Source organism: Schistocerca piceifrons, chromosome 2 (genome assembly GCF_021461385.2).
Source record: "Schistocerca piceifrons isolate TAMUIC-IGC-003096 chromosome 2, iqSchPice1.1, whole genome shotgun sequence".
NCBI lineage: Eukaryota > Metazoa > Arthropoda > Insecta > Orthoptera > Acrididae > Schistocerca > Schistocerca piceifrons.
The window spans coordinates 628,932,218-628,956,765 of record NC_060139.1 but is presented as its reverse complement, the minus strand read 5'-3'; the positions used below and the strand labels follow the sequence as shown (position 1 = coordinate 628,956,765).

Genomic DNA, 24,548 nt, shown 5'->3' with positions numbered 1-24,548 from the left:
TGAACCTTCGCCTTTCACAATGGAGCTCATTCTACCAGATGTGACCGTTGTAAGGAAAGGCTGATTGTTGCTTGTGTGCAAATTCAATGGTGACCACAGATTGAAGCCATTTGTTATAGAGCACTCAAAAGCACCATGCACTCAAAAAGAAAAAAAACAAACTTACTGATTTATTATATGCTTAAAAATGAGCATAAATCAACAGCACTGCATTCAGAGACTGGTTCCATTCTGTGTTTGTTCCTGCTGTCAATAAATATTTGGAGGAGAAACAATTACCTGAAGGAGCTGTCCTTTTGCGATGTACTTTCCACTGATACAGGAAATGGGCCAAGGTCTGATTGCAGCTGTGAAACATTATTACCAGTCGAATCTCATGAAACAGCTTGTGCAAAAATGTTCAGATAGTCCCAGTTCCTGTGAATCCCCTGAACATGCCCAGTGCAATCCACAGTTTTTGTAATGCTGGGGACAATGTGATATCAACAGTAGCTCACCCAGGGAAGTAAATTGCAACACCCTCTCCTGTATGTTGCTTTGAAGGTAATGATAGTGAGGAATATCATACTGCCACTTGTTTGATTTGTCTTGAAGAACAAAGTTCTGGTTGCAAAGATGTAGGTAAAAAAAATCTATGAGTGGTTAAACAATGATGTCTGCTAAATGGTGTGAGTATAGGGAACAAAGAATGTTCGATAGTGGGAGAGAGTGAAGGTGTTATTTTTCACACTGAGGCCCCGAATTATGTTCAGCTACTGTAAGAGTATGCAGACAAACTGCCTGTTCACTTCTGTCTTGGGTTCTTCAGCCGACATACATCTGATGATTTTTTTTATGTTTTACCAGCATGAGTGGTTGGAATTTCCAGAGTTTGACCGTTTATTCCTGGTGGTGGATTGGAGCCGAACTTGCAGCTGCAGACTATATGTGCCTGACGCACTAATGTCCAAGGGCTTCTCCGCGGTCGTTTCTGGTGCGATTCTCTTGCTACCTGCTACAGCCGTTTGCTGCAGCACAGGAAGCCAGGATCAATTTAACTTGAGGCTTTCCTGTTTCTTGTTGAAGCTGTTCTTGTGTTTGTGTATTTCTACAGCTTCTCTGAACAAGTGGGTGCGAAAGATCTTCTTTACAGCCAGAACTTCCATGTCAGTGAATTTTACTACATGGTCAGTCTCACACAGTGCTTGCTCTGACACAGCTGATTTCTCCACCTACCAACCTGCAATGTCATTTCTTCTGTAATCCTGGTGTTGATCGAACGTCCGGTCATTCCAACATAAACTTGTGCATGGTATGCAATATATTCCCAGCATTGCAAGTTGGTCCCTTTTCTCCTTTGCTGGTCTCAGACACTATTTGATATTCTTTGTCAGTTTGTAAATAATCTTTATGCCATGTTTGTGTAATATAGGGCCGATTCTGTGTCTCACTCTGGGAATGTATGGCAGAAAGGCCGTACCCAACATTTTTTTTCTGATTTGTTACTTCGCCAAGTGTTTGGCTCTGTTATACTTCCAATATCACTTGTGGAATACCCATTGCAGCTCAAAATGCTTTCCAAGTGTTGTATTTTGCATCTGATGTGCTGTGGCTCACATATTTGTCTTGCCAGCATTATGAGCATATTAATCGTGCTTCTCTTCTGGCTCGGGTGGTGATTTGATAGTTCGTGCAGGTATCGGTCCGTGTGTGTTGGTTTTGGATACACACTGTGCCACAGGTTTTCACCATCCCTTGTGACCAGCACATCTGGAAATGGTAGTTTTTTGTCCTTTTCTACTTCCACACTAAATTTTATGTTGGCATGGAGACTGCTCAAGTGTCTTAGGAAGTCACCGAGCTGTTCTTCACCATGACTCCACACAACGAAGGTATCATCAACGTATCTGAACCACACCTTAGGTTTACAAGGTGCCAAATCTAGTGCCTGTGCTTTGAAGTGTTCCATGAAGAAGTCGGCCACCACTGGATTAAGAGGGCTACCCATGGCGATGCCTTCCAGCTGCTCATAGTAGTTGCCATTCCATGTGAAATGGCTCATGGCCAGACACACATGAAAGAGCTTTGTGATGTCTTGCAGGAAGGTGGAACCGATGTGCTCCAGATAGTCCCTGAGTGGCACTTCTGCAAACAAAGAAACAACATCAAAGCTGACCAGGATGTCGTTTGGCACAACTTTTAGTTTCTTCACCTTCTCAATGAAATGTTGAGTTGTTTATGTATGCCTCAGTCTTCCCTCACGTGTGGCTGGAGCAAAGGGGCCAAATGTTTCGCCAGTTTATTCGTCGATGAGCCAGGATTGCTATCGGTTTTAGTGGAACGTTATTCTTATGTATCTTAGGTAATCCATACAGCCGAAGTGGTAGGGCTTCTGTATTGCGCATGTTCCTCTGTAAGTCCATCAGCAGAGAAGGTGCCCTGATTAACCAATTCATATCCCGTGTGATACGATGTGTGGGATCTGTGCTTAGTTTCCGGTACATCATCGGATCTAATAGGTCCCAGATCATATGCTTATAATATTCGGTCTTCATTATGACAATCTCATTTCCCTCATTGGCAGGCACTACCAGTACACTGTTGTCTGCGTTAAGGTTTTTAATGGCCTTCTTCAGGTTGCAAGCTGGTGGTTTTGTTGGTGCAGTAGCCTGGCTGTTTCAGTGCATATTTCCTCTGGTGTTTCACATGGAAGGGTCTGAATGGCCACTTCAGTATTAGCAATGATGTCCTCCGTAGATATAGCTCTCAGGATGATAACAAATTTTCCTCCTTTTTGAAGGACGGTCACTTCCTCTTCAGTCAGTTGTTCAGTGATGGTGACCACTGTGCGTGACATGTTGGGAATCGCCTCGTCAGTCTGCTTTCCAGCATCTTGCAAACTTTTACTTCTGTTGCTCAGTGCAGCACTCAAGTTTGTTCTGCATGCTCCTGTGGGTGATGCTGTCGATCTTGTCCCAGTCGTCTCAATGCATTCTGCTACATAATTGATAGAAAATGTCCAAAAGTTCCTCATCCGTTCTTGATAAGTCCCTCCATGTTGTATGAATTCACCCACGAAAAAAAGCTCGTTCCATTCTGTCATAGATACAATGTGCTTGGGGGTGGTGAATAGGTGCTTACATTTCAAGAAAATTGGTTAGCACCTTCATACTGGCTCCGCAACAGAAAGGCGAGAGAGGACATCAATCGCACTTTCTTCTTCCTTCGTTGATCAAGGCGTCAGTACAATCTGCAAATCACCTCTCCGTAGAGGTGTAATACAAAATTGTTAATGCCAGAAAAGAGGCATGATTAATATGCTCCTAATGCGGGCTAGAGGATATGTGAGCCACAGCACCTCAGACGTGAAATACAACACTTGGAAAGTGTTCTGAGGAGCAACGGGTACTCCACAAGTGATATTAGAAGTATAACAGAGCCAAACACTTGACAAAGTGACAAATAAGAAATAGAAAGATCAGGTACAGCCTTTATGCCTTACATTCCCATAGTGACGGACAGAATCAGCCGTATATTGTGCAAACTTGGCGTAAAGACTATTTACAAACCGACAAAGAAGATCAAAGAGTGCCTCAGATCGCCAGAGAAGAAAAGGGACCAACTTGCAATGCCAGAAATATACCATGTGGAAAAGTTTATATTGGGAATGAGTGGATGATCGATCAACACCAGAATTACAGAACATAAATGACATTGCAGGTTGAAGCAGGTGGAGAAACTGGCTGTGGCAGAGCATGCGCTGTGCGAGACCAACCTTGTAGTAAAATTCACCGACACGGAAGTTCTGGCTGAAGAGCAGAACTATCACACCTACTTGTTCAGAGAAGCTGTAGAAATACACGAACACAAGAACAGCTTCAACAAGAAACAGGAAAGCCTCAAGGTAAATGGATCCTGGTTTCCAGTGCTGCAACGAACGAACAATGCAGGTAGCAAGAGAACCACACTGGAATTGACCATGTAGAAGATCTGGGACATTGGCACGTGAGGTACATATAATCTGCACCCGCGAGTTCGGCTCCAATCCACCACCGGGAATAGACAGTGAAACTCTGAAAATGCCAACCACTCATGATGGTGAAACGTCAGAAAAATCATCAGACGAATGTCGGCCAAAAAATCCGAGACAGAAGCCAACAGGCAGTTTGTCAAGAAAGCCATAACAGTTTTGTAGACCATAATTTGTCTGACTGTATAAATATTTTTGAGAACCATCATCAAGGGAAAAGTGAATGAAAAACAGTAACAGAAAAACTGGATGATTATTTTCTAAGAGTGATCTGGAAGCAAGTGATGTGAAGTATAATGTGTTTTAAGTGCAGTACTGTAAAGACATAGTCAGTTTCCAGTAACACATAACTGATCTAGTGATGAAGAGAACCTGATTCCATTCATCCTGGTTCCACTCTAATGTTCACTTGCTCACTTTGTTTGCACACGATGATGCTGGTGGTTTGTACAGTTGTTTGTAATGACTGCCTAGGGCTGGATGGATTGTCTATAGGTGGTTGTGTACTTTTTGGGTTGACAAAGCTCTCCCAGTTACTTCCAAGAAAGGCTGTATACATTCTCCTCGCAGTGCCTCCTTAGGTATAATCTGTAGCATGGTGTTGTTTATTGTAGGTGTCTACTATGAGATAGCTCCTTAATATTTTGTGTCTCAAAGTAGCAGGTGAATGTTCAAATGATATTATTGCAGTGTATGCCAGTTTGGCAGACAACTTCACATGCTAACAAGTAAGTAATAATGCACACATGGTGTATGCTTAAAATTTCCCTTCAGTGTTGTCACATTGGACAGATTACATAAGCCACATTGTGCTGTTTGCTGCTGGAGATACAATGCACTCCATGCATTAATAATACTGGTTCACTTTTACCTTCATTAAACAGATGACTTTACATAGTGAGTTCCTGTAATCAGTAGAGTATTTAGAAAGAAGTTTCAGATCACAGTAACGACAGCAATAACAGTAATAATAATATTATTAATAATAATAATAATAATAATAATAATAATAATAATAATAGGAGCACTCACTACACTAAATATACACACTAGGCAGAGATCAGAACAAACCAACGCGCAGAAGAAACCCACAAAACCAGCATGGCAACACAGGCTACAGATCAGAATAGAAAAACTGAGAAAAGACATCGGACAGCTGACACAATTTATAAGAAATGAAATATCGGACAAAAAACGAAAAAGGTTAGGTAAAATCCCACAACAAGAAGCGATAGAGCAATTAGATGAAAATAAGCAGAAATTACAAGCATTGGCCAGACGACTCAGAAGATACAAAAACAGTGAAAATAGAAGGAAACAAAACCAAACATTCAACACAAACCAAAAGAAATTTTATCAGACAATAGATAACACACACATTAAAATAGACAACCCACCAAACATAACAGACATGGAACACTTCTGGAGCAACATATGGTCAAACCCGGTACAACATAACAGGCATGCACAGTGGATACAAGCAGAAACAGACACACACAAGATGATACCACAAATGCCCAAAGTGATAATTTTGCAACATGAAGTCACCCGAGCAATTAATTCTATGCACAGTTGGAAAGCCCCTGGAAAAGATAAAATAGCAAATTTCTGGCTAAAGAAGTTCACCTCAACACATTCACATCTAGCTAAATTATTTAACATTATATATAAAAACAAAGATGAGGTGACTTACCGAACGAAAGCACTGACAGGTCGATAGACACACAAACAAACACAAACATACACACAAAATTCAAGCTTTCGCAACAAACTGTTGCCTCATCAGGAAAGAGGGAAGGAGAGGGGAAGACGAAAGGAAGTGGGTTTTAAGGGAGAGGGTAAGGAGTCATTCCAATCCCGGGAGCGGAAAGACTTACCTTAGGGGGAAAAAAGGACAGGTATACACTCGCACACACGCACATATCCATCTGTATGTGTGGATGGATATGTGCGTGTGTGCAAGTGTATACCTGTCCTTTTTTCCCCCTAAGGTAAGTCTTTCCGCTCCCGGGATTGGAATGACTCCTTACCCTCTCCCTTAAAACCCACTTCCTTTCGTCTTCCCCTCTCCTTCCCTCTTTCCTGATGAGGCAACAGTTTGTTGCGAAAGCTTGAATTTTGTGTGTATGTTTGTGTTTGTTTGTGTGTCTATCGACCTGCCAGCGCTTTCGTTCGGTAAGTCACCTCATCTTTGTTTTTATATATAATTTTTCCCACATGGAATGTTTCCTTCTATAATATTGATATCATTAATTTGAATCCAACTATTACGTTTGTTATTGTCACTGTTGCATTTCGACATCTTTTCTGTCGTCTTATTTTCCTCTTTCTGTTTTTGCCAGTAGTTTCACTTTGTATTCACCTTCTCCTTTTTACCGTAATCTGCTATACTATTTTATCCCGCCTATATATATACTCAATAATACGTAACCCACTTCCAAACCATAACAAAAAAAAAAAATTTTTTTTTGCCGCTTTCAGCACTACCGCCGCTATAATATCCACCGTTTCTAGTTCACAAACAGCTCCTTTCACCTTTTAAAAAACCATTTCGGCCAGTTCTAATAACTTTCGCTTTATTTCCATTTCTGTTTTTCCCACATCACTTATAATTTTTAGCCGCTTCCCACAGGTTTTAACGTCATTATTAGGCTTGTGTCTGTATGTGTGGATGGATATGTGCGTGTGTGCGAGTGTATACCTGTCCTTTTTTCCCCCTAACGTAAGTCTTTCCGCTCCCGGGATTGGAATGACTCCTTACGCTCTCCCTTAAAACCCACTTCCTTTCGTCTTCCCCTCTCCTTCCCTCTTTCCTGATGAGGCAACAGTTTGTTGCGAAAGCTTGAATTTTGTGTGTATGTTTGTGTTTGTTTGTGTGTCTATCGACCTGCCAGCACTTTCGTTCGGTAAGTCACCTCATCTTTGTTTTTATATATAATTTTTCCCACGTGGAATGTTTCCTTCTATTATATTGATAAATTATTTAACAGTTACATTGCAGACCCATACACATTCCCTGATACACTTACACATGGAATAACTTATCTGAAACCTAAAGATCAAGCAGACACAGCAAACCCAGCTAAATATTGCCCCATAACATGCCTACCAACTATATACGAAATATTAACTTCAGTCATTACACAGAGATTAATGACACATACAACACAGAACAAAATTATAAATTAAGAACAAAAGGCTGTTGCAAAGGAGCACGAGGATGTAAAGAGCAACTGATAATAGATGCAGAGGTGACATATCAAGCTAAAACTAAGCAAAGGTTGCTACACTACGCATACATTGATTACCAAAAAGCTTTTGATAGTGTACCCCACTCGTGGTTACTACAGTTATTGGAAATATACAAAGTAGATCCTAAATTGATACAGTTCCTAAACATAGTAATGAAAAACTGGAAAACCACACTTAATATCCAAATAAATTCAAATAATATCACATCACAGCCACTACAGATTAAGTGTGGAATATACCAAGGAGACTCATTAAGTCCTTTCTGGTTCTGCCTTGCTCTGAACCCACTATCCAACATGCTAAATAACACAAATTATGGATACAATATTACTGGAACATACCAACACAAAATCACACATTTGCTATACATGGATGATCTAAAACTACTGGCAGCAACAAATCAACAACTTAACCAATTATTAAAGATAACAGAAGTATTCAGCAATGATATAAATATGACTTTTGGAACAGACAAATGTAAGAAAAATAGCATAGTCAAGGGAAAACACACTAAACAAGAAGATTACATATTGGATAACCACAGCGACTGCATAGAAGCGATGGAAAAAACAGATGCCTATAAATATCTAGGATACAGACAAAAATAGGAATAGATAATACAAATATTAAAGAAGAACTAAAAGAAAAATATAGACAAAGGATAACAAAAATACTGAAAACAGAATTGACAGCAAGAAACAAGACAAAAACTATAAATACCTATGCTATACCAATATTGATCTACTCATTTGGAGTAGTGAAATGGAGTAACACAGACCTAGAAGCACCCAATACACTTACACGATCACAATGCCACAAATATAGAATACATCACATACATTCAGCAACAGAAAGATTCACATTAAGCAGAAAGGAAGGAGGAAGGGGATTTATAGACATAAAAAACCTATGTTATGGACAGGTAGACAGTTTAAGAAAATTCTTTCTAGAACAATTTCATAACCACTTCTACAACCCTTTAGATCACATAACATCAACAAATACAAAGAAAGTAAATTGGAAAAAGAAAACACTACATGGCAAGCACTTGTATCGTCTAACACAGCCACACATCGATCAAGATGCATCCAACACATGGCTAAGAAAAGGCAATATATACAGTGAGACGGAAGGATTCGTGATTGCAATACAGGATCAAACAATAAACACCAGATATTACAGCAAGCACATTATTAAAGATCCCAGTACCACAACAGATAAATGCAGACTTTGCAAACAACAAATAGAAACAGTAGATTACATCACAGGCAGATGTACAATACTAGCAATACAGAATACCCCAGAAGACATGACAATGTAGTAAAAATAATTCATCAACAACTTGCCATACAACATAAACTAACAAAACAACACGTTCCCACATACAAGTATGCACCACAAAATGTACTGGAGAATGATGACTACAAATTATACTGGAACAGAACCATTATAACAGATAAAACAACACCACATAACAAACTTGACATCATACTCACCAATAAAAAGATGAAATTAACACAACTGATCGAAATATCCATACCCAATACAACAAATATACAGAAGAAAACGAGAAAAAATTGAAAAATACATCCAACTGACTGAGGAAGTCAAGGACATGTGGCATCAGGATAAAGTTGACATTATACCAATTATACTATCAACTACAGGAGTCATGCCACGCAATGTACACCAGTACATCAACACAATACAGCTACATCCAAACTTATATATACAACTACAGAAATCTGTGATTATTGATACATGTTGAATTACCCGAAAGTTCCTAAATGCAATGTAACATATAGCGTACAGTTAAAAGGAAGTCATGCTTGATCAAGGTCTGCGTCACTTTCCATTTTTAGTCAGACATAAAGTCTGAGAAAGGAAAGAAATAATAATAATAATAAATATTTGTGAGTGATGAGGGTAAAGAAAAACTTTTTTGAGTAGTTTATTTATATTTTTCTCTCTGCCAGGTCATTTCCCCTTTTTTTTGTGGCCACAGAAGTGTGCGTTTGGTGTCTGTGTGACTGTGTGTAAATGTGTTCATTATTGCTGGACAAAGAGCTAGCGCCCGAAAGCTAGTGTGAATGTTGTTTTGTATTGCTGTGCTGCATGCATGATCCACTGTAGGTGAGTGGTTGCCTTCCCTTATTTTACATGTTGCTCCAACCAGGAATTTCCATTACTGTTATTCATTTTCACTTTATATATTCATACATTCTCAGTGCTGTCTGCTGCTGAGAACAGTAGTGATAGCAGTGTGACAATGAGTAGAATGGTGCACACTATTTTAAAAACATTTTTGTGAATGCAATCACATTGACTGGCATGATGAGATTTGAGTGGCAGAAATATATAAAATTGTCATTGTACCAGATTCATTTGTGTCTCAGTAACTACTGTATAAATAGTTTATCACTAATACTGGTGCCCTACTGAAATGTGGTTTTCATCACAGTACAGTGAAACCTTGCACAGCAAGCATGATTTGTTCCAGAATCTCATTCTTAAGTGTGAAACACCCATTAAGTGAAACATTTTAGCCCATATAAATTAATGTAAAATATGATAATGCATTCCATGCAGAAAAAGTACTAAAAAGTTTTATCTTCGTCATGACATTTATTCAAAGAAAATCATATGTACAGTATTACAGTGTAGCGTCTATTTTAAGTTCTCCGATTTTACATTTTTCGCTATTCACACTATAAACTCGTTGCCTTGTGAAAAACCCATAAGATCTATACTAGAAATTCCCCAATTTTTATGTTTCTTCCTAATAAGATTTATCTCAATTCTAAGTTCTTACTCGAAATCTTGCTTGACTTCATCCTGTTTTCTTCCTATTGACATTTGATGTGACTGAATGAGTTACAAGTGGCACAAAAGACAGATGGTTCGTTCCGTGGGTGATGGTGGAGTTGAGAGAATTTTAAGGTTGTTGCGGAAAGGGGAGACATGAGAGAGGAAATGCTGATGAATCCTTGATCGACGTTGCCAGCACAACTTGCAACGTTTATGATACAATTACTGCCAGATTGCAGCAGCAATGGAAAACCAAGACAGTCGATGCAAAGTGTTTAGGACAAAGCCAATACGTGAGAAAGGGGACCAGGTGTGAGCTTATATTGGCTGACAACTTGTTAAGTCATACAATAGCCAGCACACCCACCACACCATACCAACACAAGTAAAATGAGCTTGCCTGCTGGTTATGTGGAGAAGGGGAGTGGCCCTTCAATGACAGGAGTACAGGTAGGGGTGGAAGCATTTTGTGAAGTGCTGAAAACATTCTTTTCATGCAGATGATGTGCTGTGGTGCAGGTGTCATATGGAAACAAAACAAGGGTTTTACGATAGCACATTTTAAAGATTTTTGTATTTAAATCTGACACAAAACAGTTGCAACAACTATGTAGACTACTCACACATATACTTTTCACCGCATAGTGTAGATCATAAAGATTGGTAGCAGTGGTAGAGGGCATGAAGTGAAATTGCAGTGCCTGCACTTTCTTTCAAATTTACAGTTTACACAGTATACAGAAATTCACTGAGTCAACTTCTAATAAGCTTGTAATGTCAGTTGGGGAAGTAAACTCATTTTTTCACATCTCTGTTCCTCTCATCGAGCCTAAAGTAACACTTTAACAATGGTGAACATCTAAAGTGTGGCTTGTAAGAGAAACATTAAACAGTAACAGCAATTGTGACAAATTTTTTGCCATTAAGCAGATGTTCGCATTTATGCTTATGGTTTAACAATTTAGTTGCTGTGGTATTTTCATTTTAATTCACCATGTTAATCAATTTTTACTTTTTTTCTGGGTGCGCACAAAGGAACGATCTCTCGAAAATGCATGTTTTGATGTATAATTTGTGGTTGTGGCATGTCGGAAAAGAGCTCAATTACCTTGTACTCGAATATCAATTTCAATTTCAATTTTTTGATGAGTTTTTACTTGCTGTTACACACTCATGTAATTCATTACCACAAATTATTGCATAAAAATGGAATTGTATAGTTAATTTCCTTCACTTATACAGATTTTATACAATGTATTGGAGAGGATTGTGGTTTTTAATTATACATGCTAATTCCAGGTGTTTTTGCTTGTATTTATGGGGTTTTAATGTTTTCCTCAATTCCACATTTTCCTCAGTTTTGCGTTTTTCGAGTCTGGACCAATCAAACATGTAAAATAGGGGTTTTACTGTATGTACTTAATTATTCGAACTACATAACTAATTCTTTTTTACTAGGAAGCTATCTCTATTCATTTGTTTCTGCCGACACTGCAAGACATAGTGAAATGAGACGCAACATTATCATCAAATAAATTTGTAGTACTCATAGCCACTGCTTTATTGGGGTAATGATTTTCAATGTACAATGCAAACTATTCCCGTGCTTTCTCTCATTGTGCCAGAAGGTTGTTGATTTGCTGTTACCGTCGTCTCCTCCTCCTCCTTCTCTGAAGAACTCCTCTCCACATCTTCCTGCTTTGAAACACACTGCAACTTCATAAGCCTTTTGGTGGTCATTTTTCTCTATGATCTTCCAGAAGCTCATCGATATCATTGTTGTCCACTTCTAGTCCCATGCTCTTGGCCAAAGACACAATCTCATTGACTATAAGCTCCATAGGTACTGACTCAAATGCCTCAGAGTCACATTCGGCAATGCACTCTGGCCAAAGATTCTTCCAAGCAGAAGTGAGAGCTCTCTTGGTTCCCCCTTCCCACGCCTTTGTGATCATCTTGACACAGGCAATGATGTTGAAGTGATATTTCCAAAACTCTCTGGGAGTGAGATTGGTAGCTTCAGTCAACTAAAAAGCAATTCTTGATGAGTGCTTCATGTAGATCATCTTAATATTAGAAATAATCTAGTGGTCCATAGGCAGAAGTAACAGAGTGGTGTCAGGAGGCAGAAATTGGATTTTGATAAATTGAAATTCTTCAAGGAGTTGGTCTTGTAGGCCTGGAGAATGGGCAGGAGCATTGTCCATTACAAGCAAGGCATGGGGTGGCAGATTCATTTCAAGCAAATATTTTTTCATTGAAGAACACAACACTTCATTGATCCAATCACAAAAAAAGATCATGTGTCACCCAAGACTTGTTGTTGGACTTCCGCATCACATTTAACCTGCTCTTATGGACTTTACACTTACTGAAGGCTTGTGGAGTTTCTGAATGGTAAACAAGCAGCAGTCTGATTTTCAAATTGCCACTTGCATTGGCACAGAATTGCAGTGTGAGATGGTCTTTTATTGGCTTGTGACTGGGCAAGGCATTCTCTTCTGCTGTTATAAAGGTATGCTTCAGCATCTTTTTCCAGAATAGACCCATCTTGTCTCAATTAAGAACCTGTCGTGGCAGATAACTCTCAGAATCTACGAGCATCTTGAAGTTGCTGATGAAGTTCTCTGTTGCCTTTTGTGTCGGAGCTGACTGCTTCGCCATGCCTCACAATGCTGTGGATACCATTTCTTCTCTTAAACCACCCATGGCTTCCATTAAATACTTCTTTGGACACTGATGATCCTGGCGTCATCTTAACGAGGATGGCAAAAATCATTTTTGTCTTCTCAGAAATGATGTTCTCGTTAACAGTGTCATGTTGCAATTGCTTTTCTTTTATCCATACAAGAAACAATCTTTTGACATTGTCCAGAATATGAAACCATTGTTTAGATACTCTTGTCACTCTCTCTGAAGCATCTATCTCCTTAACCTTGTTCTTGAATATAGTGTAAATAGTTGATATCGACTGATTGTATGTGTGTACTAAATCAGCTATGCTCACACCACATTCACAGTTCTCAGTGATTTTCTGTTTCATTTCTAAGGTCATTTTCTTTCTCTTATGGTCGTTGTCTTGCGTCTTTATCTTCAGGGACATTCCTGCAGAGGTTATTAATATTTGCAAAAAAAAAAAAAAGGGTGTGTGAACAGAAGTTTAGAAAAATGTGTGACCACAAGCTGCACTAAGATGGTAGCAGAAAGAGCACGAAACCCAGACTGCAGTATATACTAAAGTCATTGTCCATATGTCACTGTCGACAGTGAAAGGTGTTCATATTGTTGAATGTTACCCCTGCCACATGCAAATGGCTGGTGGCATCATACTAAATTGTCATCACTCATTATGTGAAATATCGCTTGTTAAGCAAATATTTTTTTTAAAATTTGTTTTGCTCGTTATGCCAATTGCACATTATGGGAGGTGCTTGTTACATGAGGTTCCACTGTACTCATTTGTTTTTATTCTGTTCAGACAGATTCAGAGATAAAGTTTTTTGTCTGCCTCTTGCTTACAATAGGGTTGTGATACCTGCACCCACATTTTACAGCAATTTTCTGTTTTTGAACTGGTATTGTAAATAAAAATTAAAACTGGAGAACATACACAGGAAAATGCGGAGCAAAACTGACAGTGAAGTCATCTTCTAAGGCAATATTTTTCAGATGGCAAATGGTACAGACTGTAGTCAGCCGCAAGTTGGAAAGTACCAAGGCAGAGGACTGTTACTCCACTCCTTGCATCAACTCTCCGGCTTTCCTCCAAGCTGCTTACAATAAATGTTTGCCTTGCTTTGGAGCAACATTTTTTGTCTCACATTTCTGTCATTTTGATGTCTTGTACACACTTTTTTTGGGTCATGTTGTTGTATTCATCTGTATTGAGAAGACCATGACTGTGTACACAAATGAACACCTACTCAATAACTTGTTTGTCCATCTTGGAATGAAATACATCACTGATTCTGCATATCACAGATCTGACAGTTTGTTGGTAGCTTTGCAGAGATATATGACAAGAGATGTCTAGGCACAGGTCATGTAATTCACATAAATAATGGATCACTGATTTGCGTACGTGGTGATGATGCCCGATAGAGACCTAGATGGGTTCCATAGGATTTACATCAACCGAATTTGGTCACAAAGACATCAACATGAGCTCACTATAAAGCTTGTCAAACTACTGTAGCACAGTTGTGACTCCGAGACATGGATAATTATACTGCAGAAAGACGACGTAGCCATCAGGGAAGAGATCAAACATGAAGGAATGCAGGTGGTTTGCAGCTGTCAGCATGTCTTTGATTGCTACCAGATGTCCTGTGCAAGTGCAGGAAAATGTCTTCTGTAGCATAATGCTGTTCCCGCCAGCCTGTGTCCATTGCGCACTGCTCGTTTTGGGCCACTGTTGGCATCGATGATGGCGTTTGTGGAGAAGACCATCAACCTAGTGCAGAAGAAATGTGATTTACTCAAAGAACCGACATGTTTCCATTGATCAACATTTGAATCCCGATGGTCCCATGCCCACTGCAATTATAATTTACGGTGTTGTTGGGTTAGATGTGAACATGTAGGGGTGATCTTCTGCAGTGCTCCATGTCCAACAATGTTCAATGTATGGTGTGCACCGAAATACTTGTGCGTGCACCATCATTGTGCTCTTTCAGCAGAGATGCAACAGATCACCATCTATCCTACTTTAAAGAGCAGACAAGCCTCCAAACCCCACATTCTGTGAATAGTCTTGGATGTCCAACCATTTAGTGCCTAGTGGTAGTTTCACTGACCTCCTATCTCTTCCTGTAGATGCTTAAAACAGTAACATGTGAACGTTTGATCAGCTTGACCGTTTTTAAGATACTCATTCACTGGCTTTGCATGATAATAATCTCTCCTCTGACAAAGTCACTTATTGCAGTGGATTTCCCCATTTTCAGTCCATATCTTCGCTAGGGTGACTCCTCATCCGTCTCTGCTGCATTTACATGCCTTCCATAGCGTGTTAAGTCATTAGGCGGCATCCAACCTAATGATGTGCAGTGGTCGTAATGTTTTGGCTTAGCAGAGTGTATAATTTGAAAAAAAAAAAAAAAAAGAAAAAACATCATTATTGTGGCTTTTCCTGCATCAGTCAGTTTGACTCCCAAGTATATGATTTTCTTTACCAAGAGTTTGAGGTGTAAGATGACGTGCCTATCTAATCTCTGGCTAGTCTCATTTCCTCTCTTCTGCAGTGCTTATGCTTAAGAGTCCACTTGTGTGACTTTTAATTGCAGCTAGCACTTCATAGGTAGAGTTTTTTTCTATCTGTATATGAGGTTGTGGTTGTACTGTAATTATTCTGTGTAAATCATTTTTTCAGACAGAGAAAGAATTGTGTTGTTACACTGTCCTGACAACAAGATACCTCCATACATGTAAAGTGTTGTAAGGGTACAGGTGACTAATTTTGTGTTATGTTGAAATATGTGGGTTTCCTTCTCAGTCTGTACAGTATGCTTATGAATAATAATTAGTCTACTGACAGTTCTACAAATAGAACTTTTTTCTTTCTTTTTTAAATTCAGGGATTTGATCATTATATACAGATCAGTTTTCTTTCTTTGTGATGTACTATTACAGATATTTCCTATTTCTTTGAAACAGAATGATTTGGTAAATGGCTGCCATATTTTGGTTTCTACACCAAAATGTTTGTGGAGGCTTCTACAGAAGGGTCCTCTTGTTGTCAACTTCAGTAGGTTGTGCCACCTTGTTTTGGATGAAGTGGATGTTTTATCATTCAGATTTCTTTCAGAGGTAAGATAGTAATTGATAGTTTCTGTTTATACCTTTATCATAAAGCCACATTCATGTATTGTCAGTTAACTTGTTTTATATCTGTAATGCTTTTAACCATACTAGCGTCATAGAAATGCATGTAAGCAAACTGAAGCATATTTGTATGTTACTCATAATTTAACAGTATAAGGAAAAGAATAACTTACTAATCGGACCTGAATGTTTCAGCTGCTGGAGATGGTGATTGCGCGCGCGCGCGTGTGTGCGTGCGTGCGTGCGTGCGTGCGTGTGTGTGTGTGTGTGTGTGTGTGTGTGTGTGTGTGTTTTGTGTGCTGTGTGTGTGTGTGTGTGTGTGTGTGTGGGGGGGGGGGGGGGGGGGGTCTTTTCTGAAGAGAGCTTTGGCTGAAAGCTAAACGTGTAACAGTCTTCTTGTGCGCCTGTCTGCAAACCAACGTGTAAGCTTTACAGTGAGCAGCCATCTATCCTTTTCCTTATATTGCTGATATCCCAGTCTGGAGTGTCCATTGTTTGATTTTACTCATAATTTAAATTTACGATTACTCCCCATTGACTAATTTGCATCATAGTGAAGTGGCAGTGGAGAGTTTCTTTTATTGAAAGATAATGTGTTCAGAATTTTTTTTTTAAGAAAGAGAAAGCAAAATGAATAATCAAAGGTCAGACTGCCAAATATAACTTTTAGAAATTGTAACACTGGTGTGAAAAAGCTATTGCATAGTATGTTAGTAGACGTTTCTTCTTCAGTAGATGACTGATTAGGAAAGATTTGGCTAAATGTTGGATATGTTTTTAAGGACAAAGAACAGCTGAATGAAAACAGCAAGGACGGGTATAAATAACTGATCCTTTTCTTTCAGTCTGTCTTGGATAGCTATTCATTGTTTTAAATTTACAGCGTAAACCGCTGTCATTGGGCACTTTACACGAAACCATTTGGGCCTCGTAAATCAAAAGGGCAAAGGTCAAGTTTAATATATTTTATGAATACCTATTCTCACTCACTCGCTCTCTTCTTAGAAGGTACCAAATAGTTCATTACACTTTCTTACTGTCAAGGTAGAGAGAATGTTTAAACATTAAATCAGATATTCAATATGTAATCTAAAATAACAACCCCCTCCCCCCCTGTCCCCTCTATCCTTATGAAATTTGGCTTTTTGGAAACTGCCTCATTGTTTCTTGTTTTATGCTCTAAGCATGTCTTTCCAGTGAACATAACATTTTAGACTTCTCATTAAGCAAGTGAAAATTTTCAAACAACAGTAAGGCACAATTCATTGTGAGTTACTTTTGAGTCATCTCAGAATTCTACTAATGAAATTAAATGACACATTGATTATTTGTGATTTTAATTGCTGAATTCTCAGAGGTGACAGTGGCCATGTATTTGTGAATTGTGTGTATATGATAGTGAGCATGTGCACGTGTGTGTGTGTTTATATATCGTGAAGGTTCTCTCTGTCTGATAGCTTACTTTTCCTTTAAATTTGTCTGCTGCTCACCACCTCTTTAATGTGGTGAATAAGAGCCTGTCCTATTTCATATTATTATTAACAATATTTGTGATGTAAACTTGGTGTACATTTATCAGCCACTGAAACTAACACATTTATTAAAGAACATAGCTATGTGTGCAGCTTTCAGAATTTGTTTCTCTTCCCAAGTTATTCATATATGTATTTCAATACCATGGAGTGTTACTACAAAGCAACATGAAACAGAAGAAACATGTAGTTCCTTTGGCAAATGTAAAAAGATAGGGAACGGCTAACACGAGCATGATGTACCCTCTCCCATGCACTTTCCAGTGACGTGGAACACGTATTTTGATGTAAATGATTACTTAAAGCAAGTTATTAATATCACAGGGGAGTTTTAATATCAGCTATTAATTCATAATAACATTCTCATGGGCTTCATGGGGAGGCATTAGACGCAGATAAATCATTTTTGTGAGGCCTTGCAGAAGAAAGTCTGATCCTGCAAGGTGGTTGTCAAAATTCCCTGATTACACATTGAGACTGAACTGGTACTGATGGCTCATGATCATTGTGCTGTAGTATCACAAGAGCTGACAGACGTGTGTTGTGGAGGTCCAGTGTTGCCCACTTTGCTGTAAAGGATTTTGCATTGTATGACTAAAATGAGCTCCTGTTAGACCTTACTTGTTACTTCTCCTCTCAGGTATTAATTTGTTCCTTTTATTGAGAAACATCATGTAGTACACAGATTATTTTGGCGTAGTAAATAACAGTGGATTATTTCCATACAGTGTATGAGATGAGATGGGGGTAGTGATTGTGATGGTGGTGGTGATAGTGGAAAATGTTCTCTACTTAGGATGAATGTTATGTACTTTTATTTCATTCATTTAGAGAGGTTTTTTTGTGATTCAATTTCCAGGTGAAGCTTATTCTTGCAGAATGCAAACAAGCGTTAAAGAAAAGAGCAGCAGGACTATCTGTATCTTTACAAGTGATAGCGTCATCTGAGAAGTGGTGCTCACCTCTTGAATCTTTTGCTCACAACATTATATCAAATCCAGTAATTTGTATTGGATCTTATTTGGAGGCAGCTGTGTATGCTAAATTGAAGCCAAATCTTTATTTTGTCAAGAGAGCTGATAGAAAGTCCAAACTTCTTGGTAAGTACAGAAATTTTTTTAAGGTGTGCTTTGTGGAAGTGAAATTATGTTGCTTTCCATGTGGCTGTGTTGTCCTCGCAAACATAATGTGTATACATAACAGTATTTTTAAATAACTGCTTGCCAAATAAGAACATTCAGTACATTTCTTTCCATCTAGATGGTTTATACATTCAAAACCGCACATCAAGATCATATACGCAACCTGATCATAAGTGTGTGAACACCTATTAATATGGGATATGTCCACCCTTCACTTTTATCATGGCTTGAACTCTGCTGGGACACTTTCAGTGAAGTGTCTGGAGGAGGAATGGGGAAATGGCAGCTCATTCTCCCACAGGATCAAGAACCAGAGAAGGTAGTGACATTGGACCCTGGGGTGTAGAGCGAAATTGATATTCTGACTCATCCCAGAAGATGTCTGTTTCATTCAAGTAAGGGCAATGAACAGGCCAGCACATTTCAGGAATGTCATTGCCTACAACTCCTTGCTTCTCATGTGCTGCTTTATGACAGGATACATTGCCATGTTGGTAAAATGCTCAACATCTCTGAACTGTTCCTCTACTGTATGTAGTACACAATGCTGCAAAATGCATTGGTACCCTTCCTCATTTAGTGTTTTCATAACTGCAATAAGGCGACTACACTCTAATCAAGAAAAACACCCCTATAGTGTAACACTACCTCCTCTGTACTTCACTGCTTGCATTATGCACGATGGCAGGTAACATTCTCCAGCCAGTTGCTAAACCCAAACCCATCCATCAGATTGCCACAAAGTAGAATGTGATTCATCACTTCCAGCCATCCTCTGTCCGGTGGCATTGATCTTTATGCTGCCTCAAGCATTGCTTAGCATTGATTGCAGAAATATGTGGCTTACAAGGAGCCGCTCAACCATTGTAGCACTTCCTTTTTTTAACTCTCTATGCACAGTCATTGTGCTAGCAGGAATGCTGGTAGCACTTTGGAACCCACAGGTGATTCGGTCCTCTGTTTTTACGTGATTTTTCTCTACAACCACCTTCCACAGAGCTAGATGGTCTGTGTCTGTCAGTACATTATGTTTGCCTTGTATTGGTTTAGCTGTGGTAGTTCTTTCACATTTCCACTTCGTGATAACATCACAAACAGTTGACTTGGGCATCATTAGAAGGGTTGAAATGTCCCTGTTGGACTGACTTATTACTCAGGTGACATCCAATGACTAATTCACATGTGAAGTCACAGAGCTGTCCTGACTGACTCATTTTGCTGTTACTGCTCCTCTACGGATAACAGAGGACTCTTCTCCTCTTTTTATACTGGTGGGTCCACTTCTCATGACATCTCGTTGCGTTACATGAGTGCGACTGGATACTTTTGATCAGACAATGTACTGCACAGAATATTTTGATGAATTTTGTGTGATTCACATTGAAGTAAACCCTAATTACATAGTGCTTATGGCAGAAGGTAAGTGTCCACATAACTGCCGGAATATCAATGACTGAAACAAAACAGCCCGCATACAAATGTAAAATTGTGGTTGAGTTCGATCTTCATGACTTTTTAAAAATTCTCTCATCAGGAGGAATGGAAAGTGTTGTAACCCTGTAGCAAATGCTGTGCTGTGCACGACAGCCCAGTATAAAGTCCAGCACACCGGGCCCTCAGATCACTTATGTTTACTTGCTTATTGTATGCTCCCCTATAAGACTGTATATTGATGTGTTCTTCAGTTATGAGACCTTCTACCGTTCTGTACTTCGTTCAGTATTGTTGTTGCTCTCTTCATGTGGAAGCAGAATAAAACTTGGCTGGTGTTACTTCTGAGACTGTGTCTGTATAACATTACAACATACTTGGCGATGAGTTTGCTTTTCTATTCTGCGTGTTTTGTTTCTTTGATTCAATATACAGTCAACTTATCATTGAAGGAAGTTCTTCAGTTTCTTGCTGAATTTGAGTTCTCAACAATCAGCAGCAGATTCTCCCTTTGGGCACTAAACAATTTGGCAACCTCGTTGACACACTAGGTTCCACCACCCTTGATGCAACGTCCACCGTTATCTCCAGTGGATGATTTTGCAGAAGATTGGGATGCATATGAGAAACTCCATCAAAAACATTTTCAAGTTTTTAGAATCATTGATCCCAATTTGTGTAAGCCTTAATTTCTGTCATGGATATCTCCTCATGTTTATCACCTTTTCCGTCAGCTAGCTTCTCTTCAGGAACCTGCCAGTCTCTATTTTGATGAAACTCTAATTGTCATTGCAAATGTACTCATGTTATCACTGCTCATGTTGAGTTCTACCATTTTCAAAAGTGGCTACATCAGTCTTACAGAACTTGGGCAGCAGAACTTCATGGGCTTAGCCATCGGTACCAGTTTTGTTAGTGAGGCCGACCGTGACTCATATGCTGATTTGATGGTTTGTTAACCTATTATATGCCTGGCTTCTGATAGGAAAGTTCATGAACATGCTTTACAATGTGAAATCCCCCTCTCACAGATGTTCTGAATATTGCTCAGTCTTTTGAAGTATCTAGGGCAGTAGGAAATCGATAGAAGCATGATGTGAAGCAGTCGTCATTGTTTCCTCTCCTTGGCCACCATCGGTTAGCTCATGGGCAAGGAGATGACATAGCAACTATGGCCACCGTGCCGCATGGGGTAGCTCCATGCTAAGCAGCAGCAATCTGTGCCACAACAGGAGCCATGTACTCCTCTTCCAAAGTGCCCTTATTGCTTTGCTCAACATGAGTGGACCGCGATGTTGTTAAATTCTTAAACCTACGTTGATCTTGGATCACAAGGGTTGGCCCCTACATCTCATCAGTTAGTGAGTTACAACAAATAGCAATATTGGGATAGTTTTCAACTTCTGTAGTGTACATAACAGTTGCTTGGCCTTTAATCTTTCTAGTAGTGGATGATGCCAAACTGGAAACTTATTTGGGTTAAGTGCCTTCAAAATTTTTGGGTGCTCTCTTTCTGGAGAAGTGCATCTGGAATCGGTTCAGCTCCTGTACCAGTAACTGCACATGCTCGGCTTGGAACATACCTCCCTGTTTTCTGGGAGGTTAGGGTGTGCTACCGATTTTAAGACTCACATCACAATGAAGCTGAAGGTGTGCTTCCATTTTTTTCGTGCCCACTCAGACCAGGTAGCTTCATGGGAGCAATTTAGATTGGAACTAGATCAACTTACGTTTTTGGATGTTATGATGCCTCTCTCCTGTAGTGAATGGTTACTCTGTTGGCAATTGTCAAAAAACCTAAGACAGCATTTGGCTCTGTGGTGACTTTAAAGTGTCTGTAAATTTACATTCTGTTATTGATACCTGTCTCTTACTCTGTTCAGATGAACTCCTAGTATGGCTTTCCAGGGGCCAATATTTTTCCAAAATAGATTTGTCAGAATCCTACTTACAACTGCCTCTAGATAAAGATTCCGAATATGTCCTAGTAGTGAATACCTCCTTCGAGTTATATCAATACCAGCAGCTGCCATCCTACATGGCTAGCACCCCTGCCATTTTGCAATGATTTTTGGAGCAACTGTTTGCCTGTGTGCCCAGGTGCATTTACCAACTGTATGGTATTGTGTGGTCTGAGGTTCCGCAATAGATGAACATTTGTGGAACTGTCATGCCTTGTTCACAGTGCCACAGGCTGCTGCTTTGAAATGTAACTTGGACAAATCACAATTTTTTCAGCCATCTATCATCTATCTCGGTTTTGAAGTCTCGCTTGCTGGTTCAAGCCTTTATGCCAACAAGGCGATGCCATTACAGCTTTGCTGCATCCTACCAATGTCAAAGAGTCGCAAGCCCTTCTCAGAAAGATTATGTACTAACATAAATTTGTTCCTGATGCAACCACATTGGCCCAGTCACTTCATACTTTTTTACTTTTTTACATGAAGATGTCCCTTTTCACTGGTTGCCCACCTGTGAGCACGCTTTTGCCCTATTAAGTAAAAATTGTACTTGGCACCTTGCTTTGTTACCTAACCAACATCTTGTTTTGGCCATGGTCACCTCCCTGCATGGCCTTGGGGCCATTCTCATGCATAAATATGCAGACGGTTCCAAAGGCCCTATTATGTACACTTCCAAAACTACAACAGCACTACTCACAGGTGGAAAAAAGAAGCCTTTGCTGTTGTGTACATGTTCAAAAAATTTCATGTTTTCCCATACATTTCTAAGTTTATCTGATCACAGACCTCTGGTTTCTCTTTTCAGTCCTTCTGCATCTTTACTGGACAAAGTGGCCTACTGGACAAAGTGGCCTATCACCTGCAACACTTTGCTCTGTTTTTGTCACACTGTAACTATGAGGTTCATTTCCAACCAACATACGACACACTAATATGGATGAACTTTCTCAGTTGCAGATTAGTCCTGATCCAGCATTTGATCAAGATGAACTGTTGTCTTTCCATTTGGACATCAAAGCCCAAAACACCTTGTATGGTTTTCCCATTACTAGTAAGCAGATTTCGGAGGCCGTTGAGGGCGATCTGGTCTTACGTCAGGGTTTTCAATTTGTCCACCATGGCTGACCGAATAAACCACTGGGCTGATCCTTAGATTCTTCACATAATTATTATGCTCTCCGCCACCACCTCTCAGTTCTTCTTGATGGTGTGTTTCTGTTGGTTACCGAAGAGTCAGCGCCCAGCGTTGTAATCCCTTCTGCATTGCGCTGCGATGTCATGTTCTTTCTCCACCTGGACCGTTGTGGTGTTTCTCATACAAAATATCTGGACCACCGCTGTGTGTTTGGCCAGGTGTTGACAATGAGATCATCCTACTCGCAGTGTGCCACTCATCATATGGCACCACCGGTTTCTCTTTCACAGAGTCCCCATCCCCCAGTGCACCTGGGAGCATATTCGTGTTGATTTTAAGGGTCCGTTCCTTAACTCCTTTTGGCTTGTAGTGGTTGATGCTTTATCGGAATTTGCTTATGTGGTTTGCTACCCATCTACATCCACAGCGGATACGGGTATGACCTTCTCAAAGATATTTTCGTTAGAGAGATTGTTGTGTGTGTTTGTGATGGACAATGGCCTATAGTTTGTGTCTCAAGATTTTGAAGATTTTTATACAAAGAGTGACATCCAGCATGTTACAGCCCCTCCCTTTGTCCCCAGTCCAACAGAGAGGTGGAGCAGCTGGTCTGTACATTCAAAACCAAAATGAAAAAAAATCATTCAATCTTCTCCTGAGGAACCCCTAGATACTTTCTTGATTTCATATAGATTCATTCCAGTCAGCAAGCGTAGCCTGGAGGAGCTGCTTCATGGCTGCCAGCCCTTTATGCTGCTTCATCTGCTCCAGCTGATGCCTTGCCATCCCCCGGCACCTGCCTCGTGGCCAGTTCATCTGGGCTCCATCATTTGGGCTTGCAGATTTGGCTGTTGCCCTAAGTGGATACAATCAGACATCCAACGTTGCCAAGGCTGCCACCTCTGCTTCTTACACATCTCCAGTGGCTTGGTGTTAAGACACTACAACCAGCTCCATTCACGTGTGACCAACTGCATACTGGAGAGCTCTCCATCCCCATGGCCACCTCCACCATCTGCACTGGCCTTCACAATGCAATCCATACCTCCTCTGGCTCCAGCGCCATCTTAGCTCAGAGTGCCATCGCCACCAGATGGAGTAGTCAGCGCCGGGCTGCCTCCATCTTCGCAGCCACTATCACCATCACCGTTTTCATTGTTGCCTCCATAGCTGAGTGCCTACCAGGATGTGGACATGGATACAGCACCATAATCATCAGTGCTCCCTTACAGCTTCTTACAGAGGAGTGGGCACCAAGTCTATCTGCGCATGCATCATTGCAGACCATATTCTCCTGTGACAGTACGACACCTGTTCCAACAGTCGTCACCAACCAATGAAGACATGTACATCTCCACTATGAATGCTTTTTCCCAAGAGGGAAGGTTTATTGTAACCCTATAGTGCGAGTGTGCATAATCAAACAGCATGTGATAAAAGTGCCTCCATGGC

At 40.0% G+C, this 24,548-nt stretch overlaps 1 protein-coding gene across 1 annotated transcript in view; it reads left to right on the top strand.

Moving 5' to 3' along the window:
- Positions 1-24,548, top strand: part of LOC124776894 (putative ATP-dependent RNA helicase TDRD12) — a 451,178-nt gene that overhangs the window by 236,191 nt on the left and 190,439 nt on the right. The window contains exons 10-11 of the mRNA XM_047252081.1: positions 15,725-15,877; positions 18,284-18,524. Coding sequence (XP_047108037.1) covers positions 15,725-15,877; positions 18,284-18,524 — 394 coding nt within the window. The remainder of the gene's footprint in view (positions 1-15,724; positions 15,878-18,283; positions 18,525-24,548) is intronic.